Source organism: Natator depressus, chromosome 3, assembly GCF_965152275.1.
Source record: "Natator depressus isolate rNatDep1 chromosome 3, rNatDep2.hap1, whole genome shotgun sequence".
Taxonomy (NCBI): domain Eukaryota; kingdom Metazoa; phylum Chordata; order Testudines; family Cheloniidae; genus Natator; species Natator depressus.
In genome coordinates, this window is record NC_134236.1 from 85,638,777 (window position 1) to 85,653,866 (window position 15,090).

At 41.2% G+C, this 15,090-nt stretch overlaps 1 protein-coding gene across 3 annotated transcripts in view; it reads right to left on the minus strand.

Annotated features, from left to right (window-relative positions):
* Positions 1-15,090, minus strand: part of CDK19 (cyclin dependent kinase 19) — a 228,182-nt gene that overhangs the window by 55,445 nt on the left and 157,647 nt on the right. The window contains exon 1 of one of the 3 annotated variants that reach the window (XM_074948243.1): positions 9,734-9,893. The exons of the other annotated variants lie outside the window; for them this stretch is intronic. Within the exon in view, the coding sequence (XP_074804344.1) occupies positions 9,734-9,745 (12 nt within the window). The 5' untranslated portion in view covers positions 9,746-9,893. Of the gene's footprint in view, positions 1-9,733; positions 9,894-15,090 lie in introns of those variants that run through there. 3 annotated transcript variants of the gene reach the window in all.

Below are 15,090 nucleotides of genomic sequence, written 5' to 3' on the forward strand. Positions count from 1 at the left end.
AATAAATGTCACTGATACTGTGAGGACATTTTGATCACTATAGTACAGAAAGTGCATTAACTTTTTGGAGAAAAATTTGTAAGTATAAGCAGTTGTTTCAAAATCACAAAGCATCAGATTGATCTACCACAACTAAAAATCAAAGCAGTGATCAAAAACAACCTGCAGAAATTAAGGGGCAGGTGGTGTACATTGTCATTCTTTCATTAAAGTTCCTAAAGTGTGATTCTACTCTGAAAATCATCACTGTCAAAAATGGAACCTTCATACTCAACAGATTGGGTTCCACTGTGTATTCAGAATCCTATCTGCTTAGCTTACTGACTAAAGTAAATTTTTTACTATATTTTAAATCCGTTAACATAACATAGCTAATAAGATCGTGGGAGATGGAGATGGGGTCTACACATGCCCCTATCACCATCAGAATTGTTACATAAATTCCCACTTCAGAAACCTGACTTTGGGTGACTGGGGGCTAGAACGAACCCAAAATAACTTAGATTCTGGGTTGAGTTTTGCAAGTCTGGCAATCATGTATTTGTAAACCGCAAAGATTTCACCTGGAAGTTAGTTGGGCAAAAAAGAATCCCACAATGTTGTTTTTATGTACTCATTGTATAGCAGAACTGCAACTTAACGATTGACTGTGTGGCATCAGGAGATGTGCTCAGGACAAAATAACAGAAAGCAAGCAGAACTTTAGTATAACAGGACTCACAGAACAGCTGACTTCCTAGGCTCATGTAACAACCTGCACTGATCTCAAGATTGTTCAAGAGGTTGTTTCTTCAAAGAGAATTATATTTTAGCCCAGCAACTAAAATATTAAATGGCTCACAATAATGCACATAGGCTATGGTGGAATCCATGTTAGTAGCTGTTTTCCCATTAATTAAAAAAAACTGGGAATAGTCTATACATTGTTGTGATAAAGATTCCTGCACCTGTATTTAATTAATCTGGAGATAGAACTCTGCTGCAACAACTAGCAAAGAAGTGTGCCTAAGCTGATTTCTAAGCTGGTTAGTCTGCTGTTTTGATCACATTCTTTTGAATGTTTTTTCTATAAAAAGTTTTAAAAGTTGTTAAGGAATTCCAAGTGGGTGTTTTATGATTCTAAAATATACAATAGCATACAGAACCAGATATCACACAGCGACAAGGTATTGTGAATAAAATCAACAGGGGGCCAAATTCAATAACATCAGGGATGAATCTATCCCAGTGGTCGGCAACCTTTGAGAAGTGGCATGCCAAGTCTTCATTAATTTAAGGTATCGTGTGCTAGTAATAAATTTTACATTTACAGGGCCCCCCCGACTGAACCCCAGGCCGGCAGTGGGCTGAGCGGGGCTGGTAGCCGGGACCTCGGCTGGCAGGGGCAGGCGAACGGAAGCCCAGACTGGCAGCGGGCTGAGCAGCTCAGCGCGCTGCCAGTCTGGGGTTCTGTCTGCCACCCGCGCTGCCAGTCTGTGGTCCCGGCCGCTGGCCCGCTCATCCCGCTGCCGGCCTGGATGGATGAAACCCCGGGCTGGCAGCAGGCTGGCGGTGGGGATCCTGGCTGGCAGGGGCCGGCGGACAGAACCCCAGACCGGCAGCGCGGGCGGCAGACGGAACCCCAGACCGGCAGTGCGCTGAGCTGCTCAGCCTGCTGCCAGTCTGGGGTTCCGTCCACCGGCCCCTGTCAGCCGGGGGCCCGGACACCGGCCCCGCTCAGCCCGCTGCCTGCCCAGGGTTCCGTCCATTCAGGCCGGCAGCAGGCTGAGTGGGACCAGCAGCCTGGTTGGCAGCAGAGTGCAACTAAAAATCGGCACGCATGCCGCAGGTTGCTGACCCCTGATCTATCCTAATGCGGTGTTTTTATGTACAGTATGACATTTATAAATTTAGGCCAAAAGTTTCAAAGCTAGGTGCCTATATTTAGGCACCTAAATCATTATACAAGCACGTAAATAAAATAAATGGCCTGATTTTCAGAGATGCTTGGCACCCACAACTCCCTTTGACTTTGGAAGTAAATGATGGAGATATGTCCAGTCAGCAGCTATACTGTTATACAATTCTCTCTTGCCGGAGATTACAAAAATATTGAAGAAACATATGCAAAAATGTGTTCTGTATATATAGATACGGTCCTCTCCAAAAACGTGTGTACTGGAATTTGCTGCTTAATTAAATCTTCCAGTGAAAAGCAAGAAATGGATACCAGTTCTCTAATGGTAACAAAACATATAATACTCAAAAATGGAACTCTAATTTGCCATCTGTGTATTCAGATTAGTTGAAAGAACTGTCAAAAGGAGAAAATTTTACAGGGGTGAAAAAAGTAGGGGAAATGCCCTAAAATATGGCCTGATCTGGAGGCATTAATGTGAATGTGTATCTTTTATAACTGAGGTCATTTGTGAAAACAGTATTGCATAGATTACATTGGTCAAATTCATTTCACTATATTTTTCTTTATATTTGTGCTTTTTTGAAAAATAACATTGAAAAAATATATAGGCCAACATTCCTGTTGATGTCCTGCAGGCAAAAATTGGCTAGCTTGGCTGTTTTGTGATTAAATACTATATACACAGGAAGCTGGATTTTATACCTTTTATCCATACACATGCAAAAGTATGACTTATTCTGGAGGTCTTAGTCATAAAAATCAACTTTCTGCTTTAAAATTGAGCTTTTATATTTACATCTTTCCCACATACTCTTCTTAATAAGTACCTAATTAGTGTGGCTTTTCATTAAGTATTTTGGGCTATGACTAACTTGGTCATGAGAGGTCACTTTGGCACCTAATGATCTTCCAATATGACCATATTTTTGTACATTCGGTCAGGACTGCATCCAGTATACTACATCCTGCAGGTCCACGTTGAAAAATTGGAAAGGCTACAGAAAAGAGCCACAAAAATAACTAGAGGACTAGAAAAATGCCTTACAGTGAGAGACTTATGAGCTCAATCTGTTTATTAAAAAGAAGATGGAGAGGTGACTTGATTACAGTATATAAGTACCTTCATCAGTAGAAAATACCAGGTACTAAAATGGCTCTTTAATCTAATGGAGAATGGCATAACAAGAACTTGACTAGAAGCGGAAGCCAGACAAATTCAAATTAGAACAGGGCATAGTTTTTTAACAATACGGACAAACTATCAAGAGAAGTAGTGGACTCTCTCTCTCGATGTTTTCAAATCTAGACTGGATGCCTTTCTGGAAGGTATGCTTTAGTCAAATATCAAAGTTATTGGGCTCAATTTAGGGGTAACTGGGTGAAAATTTAATGGCTTGTGATATACATGTCAAAGTAGACTATGTAAAGTCCCTTACGGCCTTTACAATCTATGAATCTAAGAATTTTGTACAACATTAAAAATAAACAAGAGAGAGGCAGAATAGCCAGCCAGGGCTGGCCACTGGTGAATTTCTATTCACAGCTCCACAGCACAGATTATCTTTTTTTGAATGACATTTAATATACCATTTTGCAAAGGAACTTTCTCTTAAGCAAACATTTACTTTTTGTCCCTTGCATTTGTTTTTTTCTTTCCCTTCACTTTATTTTCCCTTTCTTCTACTATGTGTTTTTCCTTTATCAGCTTATTTGCCACTCAATCTAATTTTGCTATATTGTTTAGTAACCAGTCTTTCCCTTTGCTTCTCTTTCCCCTCCATTCCCTTCCTCTTTCTTTTCATATTCTGTGTTCTCTTTTTCTTCCTTCCAAATTTCCAGTCTTTCTATGCTCTCCCTCTATCATTGCTTCCCTTACCCAGGTTCCACATTCCAACCCTCTCAGTAGTCTCACAAATCTTCCTTTTCTCTCGGTCTCTTCCCTGATCAAAAAACATTTATACAGCCCTTCTTCACCCAAAACAAAAATCAACAGGCATGTCCACACGCAACATGCTTTTTCTCCCCCTTCCCTACCCTACAAAAATCAACACACATTCGAATTTCCTGCACTGATTAAATTCAGAGAGGAAAAATATTGTATTATGCCAATATCCACTATGTGCAATCTGGTGTCCTGACAGTGATGTGAGTGGATATTTTTCTTAAATAACTGGTTGATAATTCTCCACAGCAAGAGCGATTGGTTCTGGCAGTGAGCGGAGGCATTCAAAGTTCACAAGGTACAGCAGGGTGTGCTTCGACGAGACTGTTATGGTAGAGGAGAGACTGGATTTCTTTTTTCTTTGTTTAAACAGCTACAAGACCACCTTGTTCCAGAACCTATCTGCACATGCATGTATCTTCTACCTCCAATGCTCAAATTTTCTTTGCAATTTTTCTGTTGTGGATCACCAGAGAATCTTGGACATCTGTGAGGGGCAACTAGATGCTTCAGCACCAGTGTGTCCAATGTCTGTGGTTTGTGAGTGGTTCTGGTGACTCACTAGATCTTTTTTTCTGATGACTTTTCGGTGGTAATGGTGGTGGGGATTTACTTACAAGAAAGTTTTGGACTTTGACCAGGACATGAGCTTCTACTTTTCTGGAGGCCAGGAGGATTCTGAAATCAGCATTGAGAATGTGGTGGTTAGTACAGGATAGGGGTGTATTTTCTGTGCTGTCTTTATCCATGTCCGGTTTAAAAAAAAACAAACAGATCCAGGATATGACCAGCTGTTTGTGTAGATCCAGAAACGACCTGTGAGAAACCAAGAGTGGAAAGTACAGAGAGAAAAAATTGGGCTTAAGGTGGTGTCAGTAGGGATATTGAAGTCTCTCAGAACAGTAAGACTTAGGAAATTTCATCACCATTTCAGACAGCATCTCAATTCTGCTAGGAAACCTTTGCTTTTTGGAGGCCTACATATTAACAGTAGAAACATCTTGGACCTTTCTCTAGATTTGTATGGTACTTTGATTCCCTAAAATAATTTTGTCTTGAGATGATCTCTCTTGCATTTGAGGCTGGACTGGACATGCTGGAACATGGTAACAAGGCAACTGAGGAGACGAGGACAGACGAAGTGGCAGTAATCAAGAAGGGAGGATAAAAAACCATGTAAGATTGTAGGCAGATGAAGACTAAAGAATAGAAATGGTCAATATTGCAGTGGCTGAAATAACACTTCTGACCCAGTTGCTCCCCAATAAATACACTCTGTACTTTCCTCAAACTCTCCCCTTACTGTGAACACAAAATGCCAGCTGTGAAACAAAGTGATATTGCTGGCTTGGGCAAGTTCAGTTGCTATAGAAACAGCAGAAACAGTAAGAGTTGCAAGTCTCACATTTAAGTTACAAGCGATAAAAAACGATCAGACAAATCCCTGCTGAGATGCATTTGAGGTTTGATTGTATACTAAAGGAACAACTGCAAAAAGAACAAGATCAACAGCAACAAACAACCTGTGTGAAAATTTGAAACATATGCAGCAAGGGGTCTAGATGCCGATATAATTTAGCAAGTTGCTTACAAGAAGTAAATGTAAATTATAGTGTTTTCTCTTCTTCTACTATCAGTGGGCCAGTGGCAATTAACAGATCTCAATGTGAGAGAGCTGGAAATACTGAGGTAACAAGTATTTATTATTTAAGAAAAAAAATTGAAATGCAAACATGAACGTGACCATAAGAACACTGATGTTTATTGAATCAATGTAACTCCTATGAAGTCTTTAACTGGGAGTGGTTGGAGAAGAAAAAAACAAACAAACAAAAGTAAAACTGTCTACAATCTTGAGAGGAACACAATTAATTAGGTCATAACAGGAACAGTATTCTACAATGGATCGTAGCATATTAATTGTAATAACGTTTACTGTTCTTGTACTTAAATACAGTGACACAATTCTTCAGAGATGTGATAAAGAACTACATTCCCATGAGAGCCTCCTTTGGTCATGCAGCTTTCCATATACTATTCTTTATTGTTTATACCCAAACAAATGTGTTTCCCTGTTGGAATGTATCACTGGACAAAGAATGATATGAAATAGACATTTTCTATTGTAAAAGAATAAAGTATTTTTCTACATAAAGTTTAAAGTCTCGGTTATTTAACAATTATTTATAGGCTAGGCAGCATAAACCTTTTGCCCTTGGAGACCTATCTAAATTCATTCTTAAGACACAAGCAAAAATGAGTTTGGTGGTTTCCTCCTAGTCTTTAGATCACAAACACCCAGATCAGAAAGCCATTAGGCTGCATAGTTTTACACTGACAGTCTGCTACAAAGTAGCCAGTGGTTGTTGAAGGTCAGGATTTAGGTACACTATCAGATTTGTTTGGAGAAACTTGCACCCAGCTTGCCTGCGCTACCCCAAAATCCCCCATCCACAAGAAACACATTTATACAATAAAATAGAAAAAAAGTCATTAAATGGCTTTTAATCAGAAGCTCATCAGAACAAAAATCCACCCTTCAACTCAAAACATTTTAGTCAAACATACTGCATTATTGAACTAATGTTTTTGCAGACAATCATCAAACTTATTAATATAGTAATTCAGTCAATAATGGCTCTTTAAATCATTCCAACCCTCTAATAGTTTTTGGTGTTCTTTTCTGAGCTCCTTCCACTGTATTTAACTACATGAAACACAGTATTCAGAAACACAGAATAGTATTGTCATTCCACCATCTATTGTGAGAAAACTGTTTGGTCAACATCTTTCTGGTATTGAGGTACCTCACAGGACACAGTATCTAATTAGTTCTTCACATTGCAATATGATAGGACTACAAAGAAAAGCCAGCTCATATAAGCCTGACAAGAGGTCTCTTTTGACAAAATGACTTTCAAATTTTCTCCCTCCCACTGAATTATCAGCATTTCAAGTTATTTTTCCCCAGATTAATTAGTTCATATTTTCCCAAAGTTAACTACATTACATTCTCTGTCTAGATTTCCCCTCTAGTTCTTTTTGTATTATATCTCTGTTCTACTGCTATTAGCAATACCTCTCAATGCAGCAGCATCTATGAATTTCATCAGAATGCAGTTCACCATTTCTTCCACAACAATGTTTTATACAAGTATTACATTCAACAAGACCAGACTCATACAGACCACTATAGTGCACACTAGAGCCAGAATTATGTCTAACATCTAGGAAATCTGCACAGAAGAGTAGGAAATCTTTTTTAAAAAACAGTTGGAGATAATTCAACTGAAACTGAAATTCGTCTAAGTCTAAAAAGAAAAATGGGTAACAGAGGCAAATGTGGTTAAGCAATTAGGTAACAAGAAGAATAAGCCCGTGAAGTAAGTAGTGCAATGCAAGGCTTTTAAAACAAAATGATCTAATAAGAACAAAGATGAAGAATGATACAGAAAATAGAAAGTTAACAATGGACACTATTAGGCCTAGAATTTCTGGTTTCCTCAATACCAGCACCTTGACATCTCCCTTTTTCTTTAAATTGGACGGACATCAGACCAAAAGCTACTACTGCAGAGAAAATGGAAATGAAAATAAATATGGATGTTTACAAATATAAAGCCAAGTGTAGCCAGATTTTTATCTTTTAAAGAAGTGTAGCTTCAAAATTCCATATTCATGGGCTGTTTGTTCTCAGAGAAGCAGCAACTTTGGCCTCAGAGATATGCTTCAATCATATTCAAAACAATCAGAACCTAATTTCACCCTATGCCCTTTCTTTACAGTTGATAATGAAGACAGCATTTATTGTCTTCTCCCTTACTGAGTCAGACATCTACCCTCTTCCTCTGCAGGATGGTAGTTTTAATGTGAAATGTACAAGGGACTGATTTTTAAACAGTTGAAAGAAAGAGTGCAGTTCTGAATTTGAGACTAAGAAACTACTGAACTGATTTCCCTGAGATGCAGAAGAGAGGAGAAATCAAAATATTGAATAGCTGCTCATAAGGTGAGAACACCCTCCATCCTGTTCATTGACAGGTGCAAGGATCCTGAGGAAAAAACCAATATATGATCATGTAATTAAAGAGTGCACAAGCAGCCTTAATTCTAGGATTTCCTAAGTTTTGCGTGTGTAACAATGTTCTTTTAATGTATTTTTGTGTATAATTTCCTCAGTTTAAAAAAACACCAAATTCCAACATATGATGCCCTATAGATAACCCACAACCTTTAGCTCCAATGCACAGACCTCTGCCACTTGAACTAACAGAGTAACTGACAGAAGTGGGATGGGACACTTTACCAGTGGGTTTTCACATACACTTGCTCTCAGCAGAGGAACGGTGAGACTCAGACTCAGGCTCCATTCCAGACACTGGAGGAGATGTGGTCTACTAGGCACAGACTCTCCCTTTACAAAAACCATGTTGGCTCTTCCCCAACAAATCGTGTTCATATGTTTGTCTGATAATTCTGTTCTTTACTATAGTTTTAACCAATTTGGCTGGTACTGAAGTTAGTCCTATTGGTCTGTACTTGCTGGGATTTGTTGGGAAAGAGCCATCGTGATTTTTGTAAAGGTAAATCATGCCTCAACAACCTATCAGAATTCTTTGAGAGGGCATATAAACATGTGGTTAAGGGTGATCCGGTGGACTTAGGATACTTAGATTTTCAGAAAGCGTTTGACAAGGTCCCTCACAAAACCCTCTTAAGCAAAGTAAGCTGTCATGGGCTAAGAGGGAAGGTCCTCTCATGAATCAGTAACTGGTTAAAAAACAGGAAACAAAGGATAGGAATAAATGGTCAGTTTTCGGAATGGAGAGAGGTGAATCATAGAATATCAGGGTTGGAAGGGACCTCAGGAGGTCATCTAGTCCAACCCCCTGCTCAAAGCAGGACCAACCCCCAATTAAATCATCCCAGCCAGGGCTTTGTCAAGCCTGACCTTAAAAACTTCTAAGAAAGGAGATTCTACCACCTCCCTAGGTAACGCATTCCAGTGTTTCACCACCCTCCTAGTGAAAAAGTTTTTCCTAATATCCAACCTAAACCTCCCCCACTGCAACTTGAGACCATTACTCCTTGTCCTGTCATCTTCTACCACTGAGAATAGTCTAGAACCATCCTCTTTGGAACCACCTCTCAGGTAGTTGAAAGCAGCTATCAAATCCCCCCTCATTCTTCTCTTCTGCAGACTAAACAATCCCAGTTCCCTCAGCCTCTCCTCATAAGTCATGTGTTCCAGACCCCTAATCATTTTTGTTGCCCTTCATGGGACTCTCTCCAATTTTTCCACATCCTGCTTGTAGTGTGGGGCCCAAAACTGGACACAGTACTCCAGATGAGGCCTCACCAATGTCGAATAGAGGGGAATGATCATGTCCCTCGATCTGCTGGCTATGCCCCTACATATACATCCCAAAATGCCATTGGCCTTCTTGGCAACAAGGGCACACTGTTGACTCATATCCAGCTTCTCGTCCACTGTCACCCCTAGGTTCTTTTCTGCAGAACTGCTGCCTAGCCATTCAGTCCCCAGTCTGTAGCGGTGCATTGGATTCTTCCGTCCTAAGTGCAGGACCCTGCACTTGTCCTTGTTGAACCTCATCAGATTTCTCTTGGCCCAATCCTCCAAATTGTCTAGGTCCCTCTGTATCCTATCCCTACCTGCCACCGTATCTACCACTCCTCCTAGTTTACTATCATCCGCAAATTTGCTGAGAGTGCAATCCACACCATCCTCCAGATCATTTATGAAGATATTGAACAAAACTGGCCCCAGGACCGACCCTTGGGGCACTCCACTTGATACCGGCTGCCATCTAGACATGGAGCCATTGATCACTACCCGTTGAGCCCGACAATCTAGCCAACTTTCTACCCACCTTATAGTGCATTCATCCAGCCCATACTTCTTTAACTTGCTGACAAGAATACTGTGGGAGACCGTGTCAAAAGCTTTGCTAAAGTCAAGAAACAATACATCCACTGCTTTCCCTTCATCCACAGAACCAGTAATCTCATCATAGAAGGCGATTAGATTAGTCAGGCATGACCTTCCCTTGGTGAATCCATGCTGACTGTTCCTGATCACTTTCCTCTCGTGTAAGTGCTTCAGGATTGATTCCTTGAGGACCTGCTCCATGATTTTTCCGGGACTGAGGTGAGGCTGACTGGCCTGTAGTTCCCAGGATCCTCCTTCTAGCAATCCCCTAGGGATCTGTACTGGGACCAGTGCTGTTCAACATATTCATAAATGATCTGGAAAAAGGGGTAAACAGTGAGGTGGCAAAGTTTGCAGATGACACAAAATTACTCAAGATAGTTAAGTCTAAAGCAGACTGTAAAGAGTTACAAAGGGATCTCACAAAAATGAGCAAGTAGGCAACAAAATGGCAGATGAAATTCAATATTGATAAATGCAAAGTAATGCATATTGGAAAACATAATCCCAACTACACATATAAAATGATGGGGTCTAAATTAGCTGTTACCACTCAAGAAACAGATTTTGGCATCATCGTGGATAGTTCTCTGAAAATATCTGATCAATGTGCAGCAGCAGTGAAAAAAGTTAACAGAATGTTAGGAGCCATTAGGAAAGGGATAGATAATATGACAGTAAATATCATAATGCCACTATATAATATTCCTGGGGGAATTCTGCACCACTGCACGATGCAGAATGTATGCAGAAATTAATGTTCTGCGCCGAATTTCCTTTTTCCCCCACAGAGGCTGCAGGGCCGCTGGATCCAGCAGAGCCCAGCTCCACACCTCGCAATTAGAAGACACTGCCAGGGAGTGGGGGACAGAGTGGGAGGGTTTCAGGCAGCTGCAGTTCCTGGAACACCCTGAAGGAAGGAGGCGGCATGCAGGAAATTCCACACAAGCCCAGGACCCAACATCAGACTGTTTCTCCCTCTGGATCCCTAAGCTCTGGGAGGGTAGTGGGTGCATGCGAGTGTCTGGGCTGTGAGGGGGGGGGAATGGCTGTGCTCTGGGGAGGCAGAGGTGCATGTCTCTGCTCTGTGGGAGGTGTGGCTGGGCTCTGGGAGTGAAGGGGTGTGAATGGCTGGGCTCAAGAGCGCTCTGCAGCTGGGCTTTGGGGGTTAAGGGGAGCAAGTGTCTGGGCTGGGGGGTGCCCTATGGCTGGGCTCTTGGAGGTAGGGGGCTGGGTGTCTGGCCCCCTGGGCTAGGTTGTGCTGGGGGAGGGGCAGAGAAACAGGAACTGTGTGGTCGTAGGGGTTTCTTTAACTCTCTACTCCTTGGGAATTTTGTGTGTCTATATTGTTATAGATATAGTTATTGATAGGTATTTTGAAATAAATTACCAAAATAATTGAAACTGGCATGATTATATAGTGTTATTTTGACAAATAAATTATACAGAATTTTAAAATATTGTGCGCATAATTTTTAATTTTTTGGTGCAAATTCTTCAGGTGTAATATAAATCCATTGTATGCCCACACTTCGAAAACTGTGTACACTTCTGGTCGTTCCATCTCAAAAAAGATATATTACAAATGGAAAAGGTACAGAGAAGGGTAACAAAAATGATTAAGGATATGAAACAGCTTCTATATGAGGAAAGGGATTAAAAAGACTGGGACTATGCAGTTTGGAAAAGAAACTACTAAGGGTGGATGTGATAGACATCTACAAAATCCTGACTAGTATGAAGAAAGTGAATAAGGAAGTTTATTTATTTATTTATTTATTTATTATTTAACCCTTCACATAACACAAGAACCAGGAGTCACCCAATGAAATCAATAGGCAGAAGGTTTAAAACAAACAAAAGGAAGTATACTTGTTCACACAACACACAGTCAAACCGTGGAACTCATTGCCAAGAGATGTTGTGAAGGCCAAAATTATAACTGGATTAAAAAAAAAGACTTAGTTAAATTAATGGAGGATAGGTCTATGACAGGTTGGACACCCCCCTTCTCCCCGCCCCTGTTCAGGAAGCCACCTGATGTACTGGGGTTTCACTGAGCCTCTCCTGCTCCACCAGCCTGAATTCCCTCTCCCTGTTTTGCTGAATTAGGCTCTCCAGCCTCTTGCAGCACACACACACAGGTAGGGCCAAATCCAGCTGCAGAAACAGACTGAAGTCAGCTCTGTGTGAGAGGACTCACCCAGCACTCACATGCACACCCCTTTTGGGAGATAATCCCAAACTAATACTGTTTTGCACTGTATAGAAAGATCTGCACAGCACAAGCTCAGTCTTTGTTCCGCAGGTGTTTCCAGGTGCTTTGTTGTACAGAAGAGCGAGGTCCTCCCATAATGTCATTTTCCCCCTTTTACATCTTCTCCCCACTTGCTGGAAAGCTCTTTTGCTGTGACCTCGGTTAAACAGTTCCCACTGTGTAGTGCTATCTCCAAGATGTTTCTATTGTACACAGTTCCTGGGGTAATCCTTGTGCTTGTGTGCATGTCCTAAATAAGCCATTAACATTGTTTGGCCTTCTTACTGTTGTACCTGAAAGGCTGCTTGTGGGTGTTTTCAACCTCAGGACGTGTTTCAGCAACACATACATAATGTGACAAAGTTCCTCCTCTACCTTGGTGGGTCCTGCGCTTATTGGCGGATTTGCTTGCCTCAGAGATTCACAGCAGCCCTCAGTTTCGCCACTTTCGTGGCTCAAATCTGCCGTTCACTCAGATAACTTCATCACTGGCCACCATGGGGAAAAAGAGAACAACCCCCCACAGTCTCTGCTAATCCACCATGTAGGTCGGGGAACAGCCCAGAGACCTCCCCTCTGGTGGAACCCACAGTCCAGGTCAACTCCTTCTGTGTCTGATCAGGAGTTGGGAGGCTTGGGGGGAATCCAGGCCCGCCCTCTACTCCGGGTTCCAGGCCAGGGCCTTGTGGATTGCAGCTGTCTAGAGTGCCTCCTGTAATAGCTGCACGACAGCTACAACTCCCTGAGCTACTTCCTCATAGCCTGCTCCCAACACCTTTGTTATCCTCACCACAGGACCTTCCTCCTGGTGTCTGATAATGCTTGTACGTCTCAGTCCTCCACCAGCACGTCCTCTCACTCCCAGCTCCTTATGCCCGCCGCCCACTAACTGATGGGAGGTCCTTTTAAAACCAGGTGTCCTGATTAGCCAGCCTGCCATAATTGATTCTAGAAAGTTCTTAATTGGCTCCAGGTATCTTGATTAGCTTGCCTGTCTTAATTGGTTCTAGCAGGTTCCTGATTGCTCTAGGGCAGCCCCTGCTCTGGTCACTCAGGGAACAGAAAACTATTCATCCAGTGGCCAGTATATTTGCCTTCTACCAGACTCCTGTACCCCACTGGTCTGGGTCTGTCACAATAGCCAAACTTCATAATTTCACACATGACGATAGCACATACAATCCAATGAGATATTACTGTCTAGCAGATCAAGACTTTTAGAATGACGCTTCACATGGCATACTTTGTATAAGACATATCCTAATTACAAGACAGTGGTGAATATTGGGGTGTCAGGGTATAAAAAGGTCCATCAATGGCTAGTAGCCAAGATGGTCAGGGATGCAACCACATGCTCTGGGTGTCCCTAAGACTGACTGCCAGATGCTGGGATTGGACCACAGGGGATTTATCTTTGATGATCGCCCTGTTCTATTCATTCCATTTGAAGCATCTGCCACTGTCGGAAGACAGGATATTCGGCTAAATGGACCATTGGTCTGACGCAGTATGGCCATTCTTATGTTATCTCCTCTCCCTTCCTAATACTGCTCAAAAATGTCAGACAGAATGTTCACAGTTTGTTATATAAAACACTGTAAACTAATGATCTAATGTGATTTCTTGCAAAAGAGCAATTCCTATAAAACATATGGTTAACTTATAAACTGAAATGGTATGATCAGAACTGAAAGATATGTTTTTTGCTAGATGTAACAAATTGTTTTGAAGTATATGAACAAAAATAAAGTCTATCCACTGCTTGATCAATGAATGAAGCAGTTAAAGGAAGTTATGGTACTGGAAAATTGATTGCTGATATCCAGTGTAAATGAGGTCACCACAGTCAAGAGTGGAATGTATGGAACTATACAAGAATTCATAAATGAAAGAATCCTCCTTGAACATACCATTCTGGAGACTCAGGGATTTCTTCAGGTTGTCTAGGGATGATGGGTTGTTGAAGAATGTTTGCAAGACAAAATTAAAACTCAAGACAGACGCAGGATGTTGAGCATACTTTCCTAGTGCTTTACTTCATAATGTATTGCTTTGTTTTGTTCCAGTTGATGACTATGCAGTTAAAGTTACAGAGAAAAGAACTGTAAAAAAATAGAACTCCAAAACAGTCAACAGAATTTAAATTAAGCTGTTATGCAACACAATCTATCCAAAAGCACTCATTGGTGCTGATTTTGCAACTGTATACTTCAGTTTAAAATACCTAAGTGGTATTTTGGGGAGGGCAAGGAAGAAAAGAAATATGAAGGAGAGAAATGGATGGAAAAAAGAAAAAAATGGTGAAATAATTTCAATAAAAAAATCAAAAGGAAGCAGTTGTTCAAAACAACACATTCATGTTATCTCAAGGTTTCTCAACAAATCACAGTCCGCTCTAACTCACTTCCCACGGAACGTCTCAATATTGGATAATTTAGGGCCAGATTCTGTGTGGTCCTTAGGTAGACGTGCAATAAGGTTGGGGGAGGGGGAGAGGACAGAGGGTATAAGGAGATTGCCCACCCCTGCCAACTCATTTAAGGGTCAGGTGTATTTTCAAACCCTGTGCTCATGAGAGTACACGGACTGCTCCCAAGCTGCTCCCTCATGGGCCCATGGCACCTCAAAGGGGATGAGACCATTGTTCTATCCACTTAGACACACCACCTGCAAAGCAATGTGGAGGAAGTAAGCTGCATCCCATTAAAGATATAATAACAGGTCACAGCCCCTAGTTGTGTAAGAGCTCCAGAACACATTCTGCTTCAGAATGCCTCAGGATGCTATGGCCAAGTCAACACAATTCTACATTGCTCCTTACCAGAAGATGTGCCTAATTTACCTTTATTTTAGAAATGTAAAATAAAGATCTGACTCAAAAAATACTGAGATGAGACTTATGGTTATATATTCTTAAACTAGGACTTCCAGAAATTAATGATACACTGCCACTGTCCTTAATTTAATAGCAAAATCTAAAAAGAGAGACTATAAGTCTGGGAGAATACTAATATTTAAAAAAAACACCCATTATCCTAAAT